The 20,284-nt window shown below is 42.3% G+C and overlaps 2 protein-coding genes across 4 annotated transcripts in view; one reads left to right on the forward strand and one right to left on the reverse strand.

The window, feature by feature from the left end:
• rhogb (ras homolog family member Gb) overlaps positions 1 to 19,997 on the forward strand; it is a 30,176-nt gene extending 10,179 nt beyond the window's left edge. The window contains exons 3-7 of one of the 2 annotated variants that reach the window (XM_058086105.2): positions 6,911 to 7,051; positions 17,931 to 17,991; positions 18,139 to 18,292; positions 19,342 to 19,512; positions 19,618 to 19,997. In XM_058086105.2, the coding sequence (XP_057942088.1) occupies positions 18,164 to 18,292; positions 19,342 to 19,512; positions 19,618 to 19,893 (576 nt within the window). In that variant the 5' untranslated portion in view covers positions 6,911 to 7,051; positions 17,931 to 17,991; positions 18,139 to 18,163 and the 3' untranslated portion in view covers positions 19,894 to 19,997. Of the gene's footprint in view, positions 1 to 6,910; positions 7,052 to 13,562; positions 13,782 to 17,930; positions 17,992 to 18,138; positions 18,293 to 19,341; positions 19,513 to 19,617 lie in introns of those variants that run through there. The other variant, XM_058086104.2, reaches the window with a different exon arrangement.
• Positions 702 to 12,913, reverse strand: LOC131137792 (stromal interaction molecule 1-like). 2 transcript variants are annotated; one of them, XM_058086093.2, is made up of 14 exons: positions 12,767 to 12,913; positions 12,340 to 12,483; positions 9,495 to 9,625; positions 9,240 to 9,354; positions 8,680 to 8,791; positions 8,057 to 8,172; positions 6,900 to 7,074; positions 5,580 to 5,757; positions 5,319 to 5,486; positions 4,213 to 4,313; positions 3,893 to 4,128; positions 3,731 to 3,817; positions 3,574 to 3,637; positions 702 to 1,238 (listed from the first exon to the last, which is right to left on the reverse strand). In XM_058086093.2, exons 2-14 carry the CDS (start codon positions 12,479 to 12,481, stop codon positions 818 to 820), a joined length of 2,046 nt encoding a protein of 681 aa, XP_057942076.2. In that variant the 5' UTR covers positions 12,482 to 12,483; positions 12,767 to 12,913; the 3' UTR covers positions 702 to 817. The 2 variants fall into 2 exon arrangements, with proteins under 2 accessions (XP_057942076.2, XP_057942075.2); XM_058086092.2 differs by having other exon boundaries at positions 3,220 to 3,637.
• Positions 19,998 to 20,284: the final 287 nt, after the last annotated feature.

Below are 20,284 nucleotides of genomic sequence, written 5' to 3' on the forward strand. Positions count from 1 at the left end.
ATCATAAAATAGACACGTGGATGGAATTTCGGGGTACAGGATAAGCAGTTTTTCTTTACAAACAATAAATATATTTCATTTTTTTTGTTACTGTTAAATCAAGTAACATTTCAGCTTCACAACCTCCCTTAGACATGCACACAAAACGGATGATTTGGTGTGTGTGTGTGTGTGTGTGTGTGTGTGTGTCGTCAACATCAAACTGTGGAAAATTAATTTGGATGATTGATCTCACTTCTCTTCTGAGTGGGGGAAAAAAAAAAAACAAAGACAGTCCAAAATACCAAACATGGCCTCCTGGTTTTCAGTCCATTCATCCTATGGAATAAATCAAAGCAGACTACTGGAAACTCCAAAGTCCTGTGATGCTGGTTGCTCAAAATAGAGTACATTCCCATAGGACATAACGTAAAGTGAATTTATCTGTTCCGGGGTCAAACTGTAGCCATCATAAACCTTTAGCTGTACAGATAAGAAACATGCTAACTTCTCACCCTTAAGAACGCCCGACAGACACAGAGTTTGAAAATGCACCCTAAGTAAAATTGATGATAGCATTTCCTGTTTTGCAGTAGGTCTTTTTCTATGGTTATCATTGCACTTTTCCTCTGGTACACCACAAGTACTCTTCTGTGGTGACATCACCGAACCTGAAGTTGAGTGGTTGACTTTTTTTTGTCCAACAAATTTAGGCTGAAGTCCAATGTGTACCTCTTTTTATTGTTCTACTGGGCTGTTGTGTTTTTGTCCATAAGTCAAACAAATGAAGTTATCCCATCGTCCAAAAGGCAAAAATATGAGCGTGTCTTCAGTGATGTCACTTTTTTTTCTTAAAAATCTTATTGAAGGCGTTTCTCCTGCGTCCGCCCGACGACTCGCCCTCGTCGCGCCCATCCTCCTCCTCCACGGGGCTCCACCTAGAGGGAGTTTGGATGCCCGTCCCTGCGCTAGATGAGCCTGGAAGCGAGGAGCAGAGGATGGGGCCGTCGGTGCTGTCGGGCGTGATGCAGAGGGAGCGGGTGGAGCAGGAGGAAGAGAGGAAAGCGGCGGAGGTGCCCCTCAGCTCTCCCAGGCTTGAGCTTTTCTCCAGGCCTCCCCCTCCTCTAAATCTGGGGGTTTGACCCTGCAGGGGGTGGATCCTAGATGGAAGTAGGAAGGGCTTGGAGCCGTACATGCTCCTGGATTCGGTGTGAGAGAGCGGGAGGGCGGAGTCAGAGTCTGAGCGGTCCATTATGTCTCTAAGGGAGAAAGGAGAGGAAGAATTAAAATGAATAGTTTGGCTCATCAACACTTTTTTTTGTTGACATTTTAGTCATGTTAACGTGATATGAAAGTATGTAAAGTGGAACCTCCAAAGTCAAAACATTTGGACTTCGACCACAGAAAATGTGATTTGTTGTTTTCTTTGGCTTTTTTTCGTGATGCCACCAAAGAAGGGTACCAGCGATGGCAAAGATGAAAAGTAAATACTAGCATGAATACATTTGCAGTATTATACACTGCATTGCAGTAATACCCACAACTATATTGCTACTTTAAACACCTTCCTATTCCAGCTTTACTAGGCATCTTCAAAAGGTGAGTAGATTTTACTTTATTTTAGCTTTATTGTATGACAGTTAATACAGTTATTTAACAAATAATTATTTCTATAATTGCCACAGTTTTAGTCAGGAATGTATACATTATTCGTGTCATTATTTTGGAGGGTTTTTTTTCCACGTTTTGAAATTAGAACAACTTTTGAAGTCAACCGGTGTAAGTTTGTTGGCTTGAGTTTGACTTTTGAGGTTCCACTGGACATCAGTCCCTCCAAGATTTTGCTGGGTTTTTAGTTGTTGTGATTGTCGGGACCTTTTCTCAATTTTATATATATTTTTTATCTCTCCTTTATAACTGTGTGGTCACATTAAGTAATGTATTTGTACTTAAGAGCCTTTTAGTTTTATTTAATAGTCATTTATATTGGGAGTTGTATCGGTATTTTACCACCAGGGGGCATTTCCATCTCAGTGAGTCAGTTGGTAAGACAGGCATTCTGCTCTTGGCTGCAGCTAAGCAGGAAGCAAGAGAAAAAAAACAGTATGTGATGTCTGCCTAACTTCTGTGTCCTTTACTGAGCTACACAATCTGTCGGGGCATCTTGGAGGATCCTTACATGCGAATGTGCTGCAACCGTGTTATTTTATTATTACGTGCTGTTACTTTTACATAGTTTTGTCGAAGAGTCCCTTATTGTCAGGCGTCTGCTCTGTCATCCACAAGTTGCAGACATTCTTCCGTGGTTTAAAAATATTTGTTCATGTTCCAACACACTATGTGTTGAGAACACCGGGGAGGTCATTTATTTGATTGGTTCAACGGTGGGCGGCATGGCGGTCTAGTGGTTAGCACGCAGACCTCACAGCTAAGAGACCAGGGTTCAATTCCATCTCTGTGTGGAGTTTGCATGTTTTGGGGTGGGTTTTCTCCGGGTACTCCGGTTTCCTCCCACATTCCAAAAACATGCTAGGTTAATTAGCGACTCCAAATTGTCCATAGGTATGAATGTGAGTGTGAATGGTTGTTTGTCTATATGTGCCCTGTGATTGGCTGGCCACCAGTCCAGGTTGTACCCCGCCTCTCGCCCGAAGACAACTGGGATAGGCTCCAGCACCCCCCGCGACCCTCGTGAGGAAAAAGCGATAGAAAATGAATGAATGAGTGAATGGTTCAGCGGTTGTTTAGTACTGCACAGGAACCAATTTAATTGTCAAAAATGACAACGGTTAGCCAAAGTAGGCCATGTTGAATTTGCATGATCACAACATTGCGAAATCTTGGAGGGTCAGGCTTGGATAACGATCTGACAGAGGCTAAAATGTCTTTAAATGACTACTTTAATGAATGCGCTATGTTAGCACACTAAACTCTATAGTAGTTGAAGATATTTGTCTGTCAACGGAGGGAAAAAAAACACAATACAGTAGGACCCCGCTTTTCGCATGGGTTATGGTCCAGGACCACCCACGAATGGTAAAAAAAAAACATGGGTAATCTATTTTGTTTGTATCAGTTCTGCATGTATTATGCTGTTAATATAATTCATTAGTACATAATTATAAATGATGGCCATGCTAGTGGAAATGAGATGCATCTTCTACCAAATTAAGGAGAAAGGCGAATATGCGGGGATCCACTGTAGTAACTTTTGGCAAAAGCCCGAGCAGTGCACGGTACCCAGAGCTTCCGGATCGACAACGCTGCCTTCGGTTCATCACAGTCCCCCCCGCATGCGCCTCCAGAGAGTAAGAGGACTTGAGGAGCAGAGCAGAAAAGCAAGTGGTTCCCTCAATGTAGGAGGATTTGGAGACAGGAGGACAACAGAGTGAAAGTACGGGGGCGCGAGGAGGAGGAGCGGCAGAGGCCGGGGAGATGCAGGGGTGTGAGAGCGAGGAGGAGAGAGGGGTGCTGGGTACTGGGAGGAATTCCAGGTGGCCAATGGAGCGACTGCGTGTCTGCCGAGGGCCCCTGGGAGGGCAGGTAATTAGGCCGCACCCTTCCTGTTGACGTGGGCCCCTCCCATCTACCAACCTCTGAGAGTTGAACATCATAGCCGGGTCTCCCATCCTTTGCTGCAGGGGCATCAGACTCTGAACTGCAGGGGTCAACAAGACAAGTCTTATTTTTGGAGTGTATACCCTCACAGTGACGAGGATATTAATAGATTAGTAGTGAGGGAGGGGCCAACCAGAGAGTTTCCATGGCGATTGGTTGTCTGCAATGCCGCTCAGAGGCCAAAGGTCACTGACTCGTCGATCCATCTGCCAGGCTGCGTCTGTAGAGACGACCAGTCAGAGAAAAGTGACGTCCAAGCACGCCAATCTGATACAAAATGGGACCGCAAACTCACATTGCAGCGTTCCAGGCGACAGGATGTCCTCGTCCATATCATCGAGGTCATCCGACAGCAAGAGATGCTGCGGGGTCGAGGGTCGCAGGCCCAGGAAGGACGGGTCCAGGTTGAGGGCGGCGGCCAGCGCCCCAAGACCCGGGTTGGTGACTAAACAGAAGCCAGTGAGGGACTCGATCTGCTGCCAGCGATGCAGCTTTTCTCGCAGGGCGGCCGTCACCTCGGCCAGGGCTTGTCTGAATGGTGGAACGAAGCACAGCTAGATGTCGAATTGTGACGGTTGTAAGCGTTTTGAAAACGTATATATCGTAGTCGCTTACTTGGCAGAGAGGATCTTGTGGTCGACATCATCTAAGGAGGAGCTGTGAGCCACATGGAAGGTCCCAAATAGAGAACTCCTCTTCTTTTTGATCTTCTCGGCCTAAAAAAAAAAAAAAAAGTAAAAACATTTATTAAGATGTTAACTTATATTTATTTACAGTACAGTACTTCCAGCTGACAGATTTTGGTTATTGTATGGTTAGCGTGCAGACCTGAGTTCAATTCCACCCTCGGCCATCTCTGTGTGGAGTTTGCATGTTCTCCTCGTGCATGCGTGGGTTTTTTTCCGGGTACTCCGGTTTCCTCCACATTCCAAAAAACATGCTAGGTTAATTAGCGACTCCAAATTGTCCATAGGTATGAATGTGAGTGTGAATGGTTGTTTGTCTATATGTGCCCTGTGATTGGCTGATTCGCCTCTCACCCTAAGACAGCTGGGATAGGCTCCGGCACCACTCCCCCCCCACCCCTGCAACCCCCGTGACAATTAGCGGTAGAAAATGAATGAATGTTTGTTTGCCAAATGAATAAGCATTACGTTTTAGTTTAAACATTCAGTGGAACCTTAAGGAAGGTCAGACTCTAACCAAATACATTTCTCCCATAAGAAATAATGTAATAATAATAATAATAATAATACATTTTATTTGTATAGTGCTTTTCAGAGTACTCAAAGACGCTTTACAGTGAAGAAAAAAGAAATAAAAAATAGAGTTGAGTAAAAAACAGAGTAAAAGATGCATTAAAATGCAACATCCATACAGCTAAAATATAGCTAAAAACAAGGCTAAAAGCGGGGTGGGGCACAGCAGTCAGGTATAAAAAGTTAGACATTAAGGTGGGTTTTGAGTTGTTTTTTGAAGGTGGGAAGGTCGGGGCAATCACGGAGTGAATGGGGCAAAGAGTTCCAGAGGGTGGGGGCAGCATTGGAGAAGGTAAACCAAATTCATCTGTTCCCGAAAGACAAATACTTTGGTTTTGGTTTAAGAATATCATCTGTACGCGGCGGCCCTCGTTGGAAAAAGTTTCCCACTTTTAGTGTAGTATATTCCAGCGCCAACTAGCAGTGTTTTTGGAGAAGAAGAGTACTCATAAGGATTCTCACCCCTTCTCTGGCTTGGAGCAGCTGCCTCTCTGCGCTCTGCTTTTTGATGTTGTAGTACTGCACTTCCACCTCGTGTGTCAGCTGCAGCCACGTCTGCAGAGCTTCCGGTGGCGTCCAGCGAGCCCGCGATTCCAGCTCCCTCTCTGCCTTCTTCAGCGCCGTCCTCACCTTTTTTTTATTTTTTTATAAACAAAACCAAATCCTGTTTGACTCTTTTTCAATTACAACACTATAGACTGCGGTGCGTTCGCTGTCGCCTACTTGCTCTAGTTCCTCCTCGGCGTACTTCTGACGACTCCTCTCGTTCTCAGTGCCCTCCCGCAGCTCTCGGAGACGCTGAGCTTCCTGCTTGGCCGTGTTGATCTCGCTCCTCAGCTCCTCTTCTACTTTAACCTTCTCCACCTGAACGCACCGCTGCTCCTCCTGAGCCTTCTGCAGCCTGAGAAGAAGAATACAAGATTGGATACTTTGGAATATGACAAGACTTTCCACATCCACATTTTTCCTGACCATGCCTAACAGTTGTAACGTTATGTGATGGTCTACCAGTACACCAGTGCTCATGTTTGTTTTAGTTCCTGTTGCATTTTATTCATTCATTCATTTTTGACTGCTTATCCTCACAAGGGTCGCGGGGAGTGCTGGAGCCTATCCCAGCTGTTTTCAGGCGAGAGGCGGGGTACACCCTGGACTGGTCGCCAGCCAATCACAGGGCACATATAGACAAACGACCATTCACACTCACATTCATACCTATGGACAATTTGGAGTCGCTAATTAACCTGGCATGTTTTTGGAATGTGGGAGGAAACCGGAGTACCCGGAGAAAACCCACACATACACGGGGAGAACATGCAAACTCCACACAGAGATGGCCGAGGGTGGAACTGAACTTGGGTCTCCCAGCTCTGAGGCCTGCGGGCTAACCACTCGCCCGCCGTGCTAAAAAAAAACATGCTAACATCTGCAATGCGCCACCTTGTTGTGTCAAAGGTGAAGGGTTTTGGAAGGATGAATACTAGGTAGGACTGTGCATAAGAGTCAGAAATTGTATCCTGGTCTCCTAGCTGTGAGGTCTGCGCGCTAACCACTCGACCGCCGTGCAGCCTGTTGCATTTTTAATGGTGTGATATTTTTGGCTTTGTTTATTAAATGTGATGTCAGCAGGTGGCGCTGTTATCTTCTTGTGTGAGAAATGAAGAAGTAAGTAATGCAAGAGAGAGAAACACACACACACACACACACACTAATGAGAGGAAAGTGTGTCGTGTCCTGTGTACATCACCACCTGTTTGAGTCTAATTTACTGACACTGGATCAGCCCAGCAGCTGAACATACATGAGCAAGACTTCATTGTGACTGAACAACTACAAGGAGTCTGTAGTATTAATCCCATTGTGTGTGTGTGTTCGCACAGGACACACAGTAAAGGCAGCTACTGGTCTCTTTGTCCTTAAAAGGAGTTTCAACAGGAATCTTCTTCAGTGCTCGTCCACACGCACATACACACACACACACACACATACACATACACTCAGGTTTCACTTTGTGACGTTGTGAGAAGCCTTCACTCAACTTACTTCTCCTGCAGGTCCAGCAGACTCTGCTCAGCCTTCTGAAGACCCTCCAGGTCCTTCATCAGCTTGCCCAGATCGTCCCTGGACCTCCTCGTCTGGACGTACGCGAACCAGCATCCGCCGAGTGCCGCCAGGATGGACACGCCCAGAACCAGGTCCTTCCAACGGTTTTGTCGACCTAGTTACACACACACACACACACACAAAGGGGCACAGTGGTTATATAAACAATGGAAGAGTATCTACTAAAAAGAGGATTTGGCTGTTAAGTCGCTGTCTGATGAGTTTAGCGTTGACACCATGAGTCGGACTGTTATATTGTTATACCGTTATATACATAATGATGTCCTGACAAGCTCATTGTGAGTACAGTGATAGCTCGTATGCGGCTATCGTACCCTCACTGACTTTAGAGCTGCGCAGTATTTAAACGATTAATAGTTTAATAGTAAAGGAGACGTGATGAGATTATAATTTAGCCACACCGCTGTATAAGCCGTGGGGTTCAAAGTTTAAGAAAAACACCAGAAATTACGGTATATAGAAAACATCACAAAAGTATTTTATGTTTAGGCTGGAAATGACACGTTATTGTTGTTTTCTTACAAGAAGCTCCTGTTAGCTACATTTAGCAGCTAGCATCTATCCATCACCATCATGTCTTCAGCCGACATTGTCGCTATGACAACTGAAAAGAGGATTTCTAGTTTGAACCCCGAACACACCATCAGGCTCTTCTAAATAGAGAGGGGGGGGGACGCTTTATTTTTATATGCACTATGGTCCTCTGCTTTATTAGTTATTAGTGTCATGGTGTGGTGTCAGGGGGCTAAAAAACAGGAAGGCAGATTTGCAGTTTCCAAATGCGTGCCGTGTTTATTGACAGGAGAGCTCAAACGGATTAAATAAAACGTGTGTTTTTTTTTTGGCAACACGGTTTACCGACAAAAAGCCCTTCAATCTTAACACCTGCTGCATCTTTATAGGGCTCTCAGCGCTATCTGCAACGTGCCATAAAGTGGCCTACACACCACACCTAAAATTATAAATTCTCCAGCCACACAACAGGATCTCAACAGTGCACAGAAATTGCAAAAATACAATAAAATACAGCATATGTTGCCGTGACAACACAGAACACATGCTTCACACTTACATACCTGGTGGTGGTCCAAACAGTACTGTATCTAGAGCCTTCAGTTGCAGTTTCTGGGCATGACTCCGGTCCAAGATCTTCAACAGGGACACGGTCAAGGTGGTGTTTTTCACTGCCAGCCTGACAGGAAGTAGGAGTGAGGTTAAAATTAAATAAATGCATCCTCGCAGCCGGAGTGTACTGTATAGCTGAGTATCACATACTACAGTATTAATTGGCCCTGTACCCTAGAAAGCGCCCATGAATGATACGGGAAAAGGTCGAAATGATACTGTGTCAAAGCCCAGGGCAGTGATACTGATAAAATATAGAGTTTAACCATGTCCAATCAGAGAACAGCGCACGAGTGCTTAATGCCTAGTGCTTCTCCAGTCACCAAAAAACCCAAACTTGATTAGTGGAACTTTAATTGTCAGACATTGATAAGACTCTTGATAAAATATTATTGTTGAAATATTTTTCCAATTATTGTGTTTACACTGTTTAGATATAATACATGTAAAAAACTGAAAATTTTCTGGAAACAAAATGGTATTTTGATTAAATAGTACGTGATAATAACGTTTGTCAGTATCAGCTGATACTGTGATAACTGTGATCTGAAACCATATGATCTATAAGTATTACCTCGGTAACGCTTTGCCATCCAGCCCGTGTTTGCGGAAGGTTTCTGCATATTGAGGAAGCTCGACGCTGAGCTGCAGCCACTCGTCTACCTGCTCGTGTGTCCAGTTGTACACTAAACACATACATTTCAGCGTCATGACAACTGAATGAGAAATGAACCAGTCACACATTAGCTTGACTGCTAAAACTACGATCTCACTTGTACTAAACGTTCATATTATTTAGCCATATTTAGGCTTGAGTATTCTTTACATATTATTATTATTCCTGTCCAAAAACTAATTACTAACATGACTCCATGCAGCATATATGATAAAGCCTTTCGCCAACATTTTTCTGACCATAAGGGTCCAAATGGGTCCATAAACCCAGGACCCATTTTTGGTCAACCCTGACAAAGACAATGAATTCTGCTTAAATAGTAACTGATGAGTTGTAAAAAAAAAAAAAATAACACTTCTCTTTGTGTTTTTACAACATCACAGTGATGAACGGTACTGTAAAGTAAAAATACCGTTACTGTATTTAGCACTTCCCTTTCCTTTTGGAAATGGACTCACCTTCTGAGGTCTTCCACGCGTCCCACATGTCCTCGACGCTAATGTGCAGGTCCACACGGTGGAAACTGCTGTGCTTGGCTTTCGGGTCGTGATACTTGAGATCCTGACGCATAAACTGACAAAGACCACATGGAGTGTTTATTATTATACCTTCTCAATGGACAATATTGTGTGATGATTTACTGTAGCCATTTAGACAATAATGGCTGTGGGTCGTTATCAGTGGGGAATAAAAGTCCGGTGTTTGTGTCTCACCTCGTCCGTCTCGGTCGCGTCCACCGTGCCGTCTGCATCGTCGTCCATCAGTTTGTGGATGCTGCAGATGGCCTCAAAACTCAGCAGGGCGTTTTCATCTTGACAGAGCTGCTGGTCGATGGCGCACAGATCTTAAACACAAAATCGAATCAGCGAAATCATGAACTATGAAAAAAAACTTACAACGAGCTTGTCAACCCAATTGGAAATTGCAGGAGGTCATTACTCTGTTGAACAGTCTGACTCTCAGTTTGTCGTCTTAGAATGAACACTAAACTCATCTCACAGCAACTTAACAGTCAAAAGGTGTACCTAATAAATATACACTATGAGTTTGAGTGGAAAAAAAAATCCCATAATGCATTCGTCTGAACAAAGCATTTCATTGGAGGACAAGCAGTATAGAAAATGGATGGACGGTGCTTCAATGCTGCAACTGTCAAGAGGGAGGCTAACGTCATTGCAGCCCCCAAATGAATGCATTGCTCTGTTTTTTTTCCTTAGAAACTAATATTGTTACATGGTTGTATATTTCTGAGATATACTTTCTGGCTGTTAAGTCGCTGTCTGATGAGTTTAGCGTTGACACCATGAGTCGGACTGTTATATTGTTATACCGTTATATACATAATGACGTCCTGACATTTTTTATGCGTTGTCAAGCTCATTGTGAGTACAATGATAGCTCGTATGTGGCTATCGTACCCTCACTGACTTGAGAGCTGCGCAGTATTTAAACGATTTATTGTTTGTTATTAGTAAAGGAGACGTGATGAGATTATAATTTAGCCACACCGCTGTATAAGCCGTGGGGTTCAAAGTTTAAGAAAAACACCAGAAATTACGGTAAATAGAAAACATCACAAAAGTATTTTATGTTTAGGCTGGAAATGACACGTTATTGTTGTTTTCTTACAAGAAGCCGCTGTTAGCTACAGTTAGCAGCTAGCATCTATCCATCACCATCATGTCTTCATCATGCCGACATGGTCGCTATGACAACTGAGTTATACATATCACAGCAGGAACTTTATGCCTATATGTGGTCATTTCAGCCTCGGGAGAGTCTCTGCATGATTGCGCTGCAGTGTGCGTGTGCGTGTGCGTTGGTGTGAGCTCACAATTCATAATAGAAACTACAAGGCAAAAACACACTCGGTGCAGGTTTAGAGACATTTGGATTCATCGTCTGGGAACAGGGAGACAAGAAACTTAAACAGATTGTAAATCTTCGGATACCTTTTAAAGTTCAGCACGCACACTTTGTGTGTGCACATTGGCTAATCCACATTAGCATGAGTGCATTTATTTATACATTAACTAGTTTCTCTGTTTTACCTTTCTGTGGAATTCCTTCAGTTACATAGCTTTCATAATATTTCATAAAATATGATATGTATGATAAAGTGATTAGTTAAGGATGTTCCAGCAGTAATGCGTCCCTGCGACGTGTTTATGAGCACCAAAACCGGAACATAATCAATCATCTCCCTCATTTGTTTGCTCCGCTTTTCACAAAAATGGCACTCGGATGTTCGCTTTTGAAGTGGCGCCATTTCATGATGTCAACTGCTTCCCCTGAGCACGATACCGCCTCTGTGGGTTGGGTATATTAAACAGACCGTTTATGTCGGAGGCAGGAAGAGGTGCAGAATCTGGAGGATCTAGAAAGCTGCGGTTATTGTGTGTAACTGCTCTATCCGAGTCAACAAATCAATACAAAACCCTGAAAATGAGCATATAATAGATCCCCTTTAACACCGTGGCTCACATTGCTACGCTAGCATTGCTAATATTTACATCCTCCTATCCCACTCAGTAATGTTACACGGTTGTATGTGATACAATATACGGCCTGTATTATGTTGGACCAGTACCAGAGTTCCAGTTTGTATATAAAAAGCCAATCTACATCAACCCCCATCCATCAAGGGAGTCCATCGCATTAAAAAAAAAAAAAAAAAAAATCAACACGGGAACGCGAGGTAAAGAGAGACAGGTGAAGCGACAGCGTTTTGTTAGAGGATTAACATCAGCAGCTGGTCGGATAAAAATAAAGAAACGCAGAAGAAGAAGGTCAAGTCAAAGTCGGTGTTCATGTAACACTGACAAATTATTGTTTGAATTTCATGATATTTTACTCACAGAATCGGCCATTTCTTTAATCATCAAAGGATGTTCATAGTTTTCCAAACCAAAAAAAAAAAAAAAAATGCTTCATACGTCAGTTTGCTAACATTAGATGCTGTGCTCTGATTGGCTGTGAAAGGATGTTTATTCAACATTATTTCAAATCTCCATACTTTTTCAATAATAACAGTGTCTGCTTTAGTTAAAGAGGAGTCTATTTTTGGAACAGTTTCCTTCCTGTGATGCTATCGTGATGTTAGCACGCGGAAGCTGCGGTAAGCTAACTGCTAGCTCGCACTACATACAGTTTTTTTTTTGACACATGTAAAGTGTAAATATCTTCTATCATATGCTTAACCCCCCGCCCCCCCAAAAAAAAATCATATTTATGTTGGTGAAATGTTTTATGGTAGCATTAAATTTAATGAGGGTCACTAAGAAGTGACTGAACAGGGGTGAAAATGTATCAAAACATGCCCCCGACTGGGTTGCCTGTGCTATTATTTTTCTGACAAATACACCACATGGTGGCACTGTTTTTAAACCCCAAATTTGACCCCCGTAAGAAATTCCTCCCATAGCTCAGGGCCTTGTAACTTCAGGATGCTCAGCCGAATCACTTTTAAATTTTGGTACGTGTTTTTCAAGGGCACTGAAAACATGAAAAACATGGCCGCCACCAATCAAACGTATCAAATGTAGCTTTTTCTTGTACCTGAGTTGGCGTTAGCGTTGGAATGGTGATGTTGGTGGTCCAGGTGGTGGGGGTGCTCACCCTTGTCCGGTCCGCCGTGTGCACTGACACTCAGGACATTCAGGACGCACACACACACTAGCCACAAACACACACACTCCATGTCTGGGGTGGGGGGGGTGATAGACAAGGAAGCAGTTAGGCGTCTGTTATGATATGGATTATTTTAGTTTGAAACATCATAAACCGCATCGTTGCTAACAGAGATCCACAACGTGGAACATAAAAGATCAAAAAAAGAGGAACCCCCCCACCCCACCAACATCAACATCCATTTCCTCATGAGAGTAGTTTTTGCTGAAGGTCAGAGGTCAGAATGCTGTTCAGCTTCAACATCCCTTGTAAAAAAAAAAAAAAAAAATGTCCAACTGAAGTGGTCATCACTTACATGGGCAAGCGTGGTCTCCTCTAATCCATCGAGACGATCAGATCAGGTGTGTTTGAGCAGGCGAGAAAAACCACCAGAGTTTGTTCCGCACTTCTTTACCCGCAGACTCCGAGTCAAAGAGAAACAGCTGCTGAGTTAAAAAAAAAAAAAAAAAAAAAACAGGCGGGTCTACATGTGTTTTTACACATGTAGACCCGCCTGTGCTGCCTTCAGGGACCCCCATAAAAAAAGCTTCTACTTGTATAATTTGAATATCTTAAATTACAATAAAACGTAAAGTTCTAATGCAATTGGTGTGAAAATTTTCATACCAAGTACCACCACAAAAATATTACAATACTACAATTTTTTTCAGTTTTCTCCTTGCTGCATCACTTCAATTCTGCTAGTATTGTCATCATTTACAAAATGTTTTATATCATTTTTTTTAATAATGCCTAGTAATACTTTCTAATGTAGGCAAAAATATCCTTTAAGTACAAAAAAGATTTAAGAATGCTACGCGAAATGTCTCCCACTTTTGAGGCTTTTGTAATTTACGACAGAATCAGTGGGCTTGGAAGGCATCACTCAAAATTATAGAGCAGCGAGTTTCTGCCCTCTAGTGGTCAAATACTGGAAATGCAGGTCGGCTCTTCCGGAGAAGTAAACTGTAAAAAAAAAAAAATAGAATAGTAAAGTGATACTCTGCTAAGACTGCAAGTTACTTTGGGTTGTTTTAAAATATGTTTAGCATTTGATGTACTTTTTTTTAAATGCCGAATTGTTAACAAATGTTACAGTAATGAATCTCACTGGAGTTTAATGCCTGTGAGAAGACAATAACATGATGCGTTCATGGAACGTGACAACCAAGTAAACGGCACATAAAACTGCAAGTACACACACAGGCCGACAGTAAACTTCCTCTTCCTTCTCCTGCTGTTTTTTATGCTCCACCCACACACACACACACACACACACACTGAGAAGACCGAAACAGAGTAGTTTTATCAGACAGGACCACTGATGAGCGGTGAGTAGATGTTCTTCATCTCTAATATTAATAATTAATATAAAAACAGTACAAGATGATATGAAATGAAGGCAACAATCGCTGTAATGCCATAGTTAAAATACTATAACACTACTAGTTTGTGGTTCCGATATGAGAGAAATATAAAAACAATATACATTGGTGTGAAAAAAGGATTTTTTTAATGGTTTTTTTTGTATATTATAATAACTGGTTCAGCAGCAACAACTGCAATCAAGCCTTTGGGATAACTTGCAATGAGTCTGTGACAGAATTGTTGTCATTCAGTCACATTGGAGGCTTTCCCAGCATGAATCATGTTTTTAAGGTGATGCCACAGCATCTCAATTGGGTTCAGGTCAGGACTTTGACTCGGTCTACATTTGGTTTTTCTTTAGCCAATCAGAGGTGGACTTGCTGGTGTGTTTTGGGTCATCGTCCTGCTGCTGAACCCAAGTTGGTTTCAGTTTGAGGTCACAAACAGATTGGCCGGATAGGATTTTTTGAAGACCATTACACTACCACCACTATATTTTACTGGAATGCGGTGTTACTTTTACGGCAGAAGTAATGGAAAAAGTTCAATATTTGTTTTGCCAGACCACCGACTAGATCCCCAACGGTCTTGGGGATCATCAAGATGTTTTCTGGCAAAATGAAGACGAGCCTTGATGTTCAATGGCTTTCGTCAGTGGGCTGTTTTGATTCATGGGGGTTAAATATCTCTATGAAGCTTTGCTCCATTGGTCCTCTTACATTGGTTCCCGGTTGGTTCCCGGTTGGTTCCCGGTTGGTTCCCGGTCTGCCAATCCAGAGGCACCCCCCCCCCCTCCCTCCATGTCTATATGATGCTATAGAATAAGTCAACCCAAACAACGCCCTAGCATCTAGGGCCTCTCATCCACACCACAGATAGGACTCACTGATGATGTCTACCAACGGGTTCTGGGATTATTGCTATGACAACCCATAGAACATGGCCCACTCGGAGTGGATGTGGCTCCCTCCCTCGGAACATGGTCTAAGCTCTCCCGGAAATGGGAGTTGAAACTCCTTCTGCCCAGCCGATCATCAACGACCTTCCTACTTCCGTTAGCTGACATATTAGTCCAAAAAAACTGATTTCTTGACTTTAATCAACTTTAAGTCAGCTGACATTTTGTAGAGCGGAAGACTTTCCAGTCAAATTCAACGTTTCTGCTTTTTTTTTTTTTTTTTTGCTAGAAAAGATGACGCCGCTACGTAAATGACAACGTTGCGCTAATATTAGAAATGTTCCTGTCATGTCTTCAACTGTAGAATGATGAAGTTCCTCAACAGGTCAGGAGACTCGTAACCAGCGAGATGAAGTAAAAAATAGCGACCGCAGCTGACCAGAAGGAAGTGGTACTTCCTTATAACGCACATGTGAAGTAACCCGACAAGGTCGTTAATGATGATGATGATGACGGAGAAGTCTCATTAATCGTTCTTTTTTTTCTCCAAAACAATCAACCTACAGTAAATACAATGCTTTCTCGATTATTCATACTTAAATTCAGATGGAATCACCATGGTAACCGAACATTCGTCGTTTTAGACAATGTAGCTGCTGTACTTCACGGCTATTCTTTCTTCTTCCTCTTTTAACAACCCTCCAAATATTTCCTCTTTCATCCGCTGACAATAATTCATCAGTTTTGAAGTTTCGGTTCTCCTAACGTAAATCAACTTTACTCGTCGCAAATGTACATCCAAGCGCTAACATGCATACACGACTTCAAAAACACCGGACCAACGTCTCCTCCGAGTTACCGTCATCATTTCAACACGACACCGCAAGGACTTTTTGCTTCATAAAAGCTTCCTTTTTTTTTTCTTTTCGTTTGACGTTTCAACATTACAAAAGTTTCAACATGGTTCTTTTTCGTCATGATTCAACTTGTGTCCAGCTAAAATAACGCATAAGGCTAAAAATAACCAATTAGCTAAAAATGTCTACCATATCTTACTTATTGTGTGGAAATATGAGGTAATTAAAAACTGTAAAAGCAATCTTCACTCACTAAATGTACTGCAAAAAAAGGTCAGTAAGGATAATTCATAATGCCGCCTACAGAGAACATACTAACTCCTTATTTCTAAAATCACAAATACTTCAACTTGCTGATATAGTTCATCTTCAAACAGCTAAAATAATGCATAAGGCTAAAAAAAATAACCAATTAGCTAAAAATGTCATCCAACACAGGAGAAATATGATCTCAGGGAAGAACTACATTTGAAACACTTATATGCTGGGACTACGTTAAAAAGCCATAGCATTTCAGTATGTGGAATCAAACTATGGGATGGATTGAGTAAGGAAATCAAACAATGCACAACGATGAGCCAATTCAAGAAACAATACAAGCAGTTGATGTTTGCTAAATTTGAATTTTGATGAATTTTTTGTGGAAAAAATAAAATAAAATAAATAAATAACTTAATAATAAATAATTATTATATTATTAATTATTATTATTATTATATATTATTATAATTAGTACTATATAATAAATAATACACTATATTAGGAAAGCAGGAAGTGAACAAATGTAACAGTTACTGATTGTAAAAGTACCAGATGGAGGGGTAGGATTTAATAAGCTTTGCTTCTTCCTACTCCTTTTGGACATGTGGAACTGTGAACTGATTATGGGATGCATTCAATTGTAATGTGATGCATGTTCAAATGAAATTAAACCAATTACCATTACCAAATGTATGAAGCATCGAGATAGTCTATGTAAGTTACTCTGTAGGTGCTGCTGTTTTGGTTAGCAATGTTGTACAAACGGACTGGGTGGATTTACTTTGAGCACATAACTTGTGCATTACTAGATTCTTGGTTGGGGGGGGGGACTTAGCAGCGGGGGCGTGAAGGCATTTTGGCAGCCTCATGGATGAAGCTACTCCAGCAGGGTGGAGTCCTCTTGGAGGTTCTAGTGTCTTCTCTCACAAAGCTGAGGAGGCAGTTACGTACATGTAGGCCTTCAATGTGTGTCACACACACACACACACACACACACAAGTATACTAAATCATGTTTGATCATTGTATATATTTTCATAGTAAAGTGGGACAACATGGGAGTTTAAGTCAGGCTTGCAGCAGGAGTGAGATCCTCAGACCTCCACCCAGAGTGAGAGAAAGCGAGGCGAGGGTGGGGTCACATCCCCGGAGTCTGGGCTGAGCCGCATTCTCACAGTTTGTATTTCATTCTTTGGCACCGAGTCCGCTGGAAGCATATGATCACATTTTTTTCTTCTTTTTATGCAAAGTATTCACACACACACACACAACCAAAAATTCATTCATTCATTCATTTTCTACCGCATTTTCCTCACGAGGGTCGCGGGGGTGCTGGAGCCTATCCTAGCTGTCTTTGGGCGAGAGGCAGGGTACACCCTGGACTGGTGGCCAGCCAATCACAGGACACATATAGACAAACAACCATTCACACTCACATTCATACCTATGGACAATTTGGAGTCGCCAATTAACCTAGCATGTTTTTGGAATGTGGGAGGAAACCGGAGTACCAGGAGAAAACCCACGCATGCACGGGGAGAACATGCAAACTCCACACAGAGATGGCTGAGGGTGGAATTGAACCCTGGTCTCCTAGCTGTGAGGTCTGCGCGCTACAACCAAAAATGATCATTATAATAAAAAGAGTGTGGGTATGATTGGGTGATTATTTTAAGCTTGACTAATTCACTTTAAGGGCGGCACAGCGGGCGAGTGGTTAGCACGCAGACCTCACAGCTAGGAGACCAGGGTTCAATTCCAGCCTCGGCCATCTCTGTGTGGAGTTTGCATGTTCTCCCCGTGCATGCGTGGGTTTTCTCCGGGTACTCCGGTTTCCTCCCACATTCCAAAAACATGCTAGGTTAATTAGCGACTCCAAATTGTCCATAGGTATGAATGTGAGTGTGAATGGTTGTTTGTCTATATGTGCCCTGTGATTGGCTGGCCACCAGTCCAGGGTGTACAGCTGGGATAGGCTCCAGCACCCCTGCGACCCTCGTGAGGAAAAAGCGGTAGAAAATGAATGAATGAATGAATGAATAATTCACTTTAAGCAGCAAATGAAAAGTGACAAGGACCTATTCTCCCTCCTCTCAGGGGCCAGACGATGGGACGTAATAAGTCTCTGAAGAATTAATCCAATCCAATCAGGCGGAAGGTAAACAGACGGAGACGAGTCGTCTTCTTGTGTGAAACCAAAACGACACTCTCATAATTCAAATGAAGCAGGCCATTGAACTACGCTTGTTGGACAAGTCCCCACAGGAAGGTTGTGTGTGTGTTTGTTTGTGTGTGTGTGTTACAGGTTTCTGAAGGAGTCAAAGGTCACCATGCAAACCATAAAGTGTGTGGTTGTAGGCGACGGCGCCGTGGGAAAGACTTGCCTCCTCATTTCCTACACCACCGGAGCCTTTCCCAAAGAGTACATCCCCACCGTGTTCGACAACTACAGCAGCCAGGTGTGTGCATGTCAATACGGAAGACTAAATTAACCTCAATAATGATTTGGAGTGCATGAGAAATTTTTAGCTCCCTTTCACCGAGTATATTTGCACAACACGGCACCTGCAGAACCGATGTTGTAGTGACATAAGGCGCAAACTGCTGGGCTCCGGCATACATTTGGTAATGGTAATGGTTTTAATTTCATTTGAACATGCATCAGATTACAATTGAATGCATCACGTAATCAGTTCACAGTTCCACATGTCCAAAAGGAGTAGGAAGAAGCAAAGCTTATTAAATCCTACCCCTCCATCTGGTACTTTTACAATCAGTAACTGTTACATTTGTTCACTTCCTGCTTTCCATAATAGTTTTTTTTTTTTTTTTTTTGAATTTTTGAATTTTTTGTCCCGTACCGAAGTACGAGATGATATGACCATACAATGACATAATGGGTACCATGGTAACTGTCAATATAGTGATATATATATATAGCACATCATGACTGGTTGAAGACTCTTCATCCTTGTATTTAGCAAACATCAACTGCTTGTATTGTTTCCATAGTTTGATTCCACATACTGAAATGCTATGGCTTTTTAACGTAGTCCTAGCATATAAGTGTTTCAAATGTACTTCTTCCCTGAGATCATATTTCTCCTCTCTTCTAGAGAAGTATTGGATGATATTTTTAGCTAATTGGTTATTTTTTAGCCTTATGCATTATTTTAGTTGTTTGAAGATGAACTATAACAGCAAGTTTAAGTATTTGTGATTTTAGAAATAAGGAGTTCTCTGTAGGCGGCATTATGAATTATCCTTACTGACCTTTTTTGCAGTACATTTAGCGAGTGAAGATTGCTTTTATAGTTATTAATTACCCCATATTTCCACACAATAAGTAAAATATGGTAGAACCAGAGAGCAATAAAGAGTGTGGAGTGATTCTGATTGAGAACAAATTTTGCTTTGTTCAATATTGAAATATTTCTGGCCACGTTATGTTATGTTATGTTATGTTATGTTATGTTATGTTATGTTATATTCCTGTGTGTGTGTTCAGATAACAGTGGACAACAGAATCATCAGTCTAAACCTGTGGGACACGGCAGGCCAGGAGGAGTACGACCGGCTGAGGACGCTGTCATACCCTCAAACCAACGTTTTCATCATCTGCTTCTCCATCTCAAGCCCCGCCTCCTACGAGAATGTCAAACATAAATGGCATCCTGAGGTCAGATTGTGTAGCAAGAAAAGGGACATGTCGATGTTTGATTGACATTTCACGGTTGTGTTTTTCTTACATTATCACGTGCCTCCTCCTCCTCCCCCCCTGCAGGTGTCACATCACTGCCCCGGCATCCCCATCCTTTTGGTGGGCACCAAGAGCGACCTCCGAAACGACGCCGAGATCCAGAGGAAGCTGAAGGAGCAGAATCAGACGCCCATCACTCATCACCAGGGCTCCGCCCTCGCCCGGCAGATCCACGCCGTCCGCTACCTGGAATGCTCCGCCCTCAACCAGGACGGCATTAAGGACGTGTTCACTGAAGCCGTCAGGGCGTTCCTCAACCCCGAGCCTGTCATCAGCAAGAAGCCTTGCGTGCTGCTCTAGGACCCAAACGGGGGCTTTTGGTGCTTGACAGACTTGATTTTAGAAGTTGGAAAAATGGCATCATTTTCTTCACCTGCTTTGATGGGATTAAAACTGAAAGATGAAAGACAATACTCAAGGCTTTTTTTCTTATTTATTACAACAAATGCAGTCTCTCAGAGGTCAAGAAAATATATACCTATTCATGTATTTGTGGAAATAATACATTCATCACTTATAGAATTTTAGTAAATAGTAATATGTCTAAAAATGTATTTAAAAAATTTTATAAAATACAAAAATAGATACAGATTTTATGATACAATTTTAATTACATGTTAGAAATACTAAGAAAATCACAAAGTTTCACTCTAGTCCAAGTTAAGGGATGATTTGTTTTTCATTACCATCA

This window comes from Doryrhamphus excisus, linkage group LG21 (assembly GCF_037039965.1).
Source record: "Doryrhamphus excisus strain RoL-2023G ecotype Guam linkage group LG21, RoL_Dexc_Guam_v1.1, whole genome shotgun sequence".
Taxonomy (NCBI): domain Eukaryota; kingdom Metazoa; phylum Chordata; class Actinopteri; order Syngnathiformes; family Syngnathidae; genus Doryrhamphus; species Doryrhamphus excisus.

Bases quoted from the DNA above. Each gene is read 5' to 3' on its own strand.
- LOC131137792 (XM_058086092.2), bottom strand. From the start codon at position 12,481: ATGGAGTGTGTGTGTTTGTGGCTAGTGTGTGTGTGCGTCCTGAATGTC. The intron at 9,355-9,494 runs GTGAGACACAAA...GGTCTTTGTCAG, and splicing joins ACGCGACCGAGACGGACGAG to TTTATGCGTCAGGATCTCAA. The intron at 5,758-6,899 runs GTAAGTTGAGTG...TCTTCTTCTCAG, and splicing joins CTGCTGGACCTGCAGGAGAA to GCTGCAGAAGGCTCAGGAGG.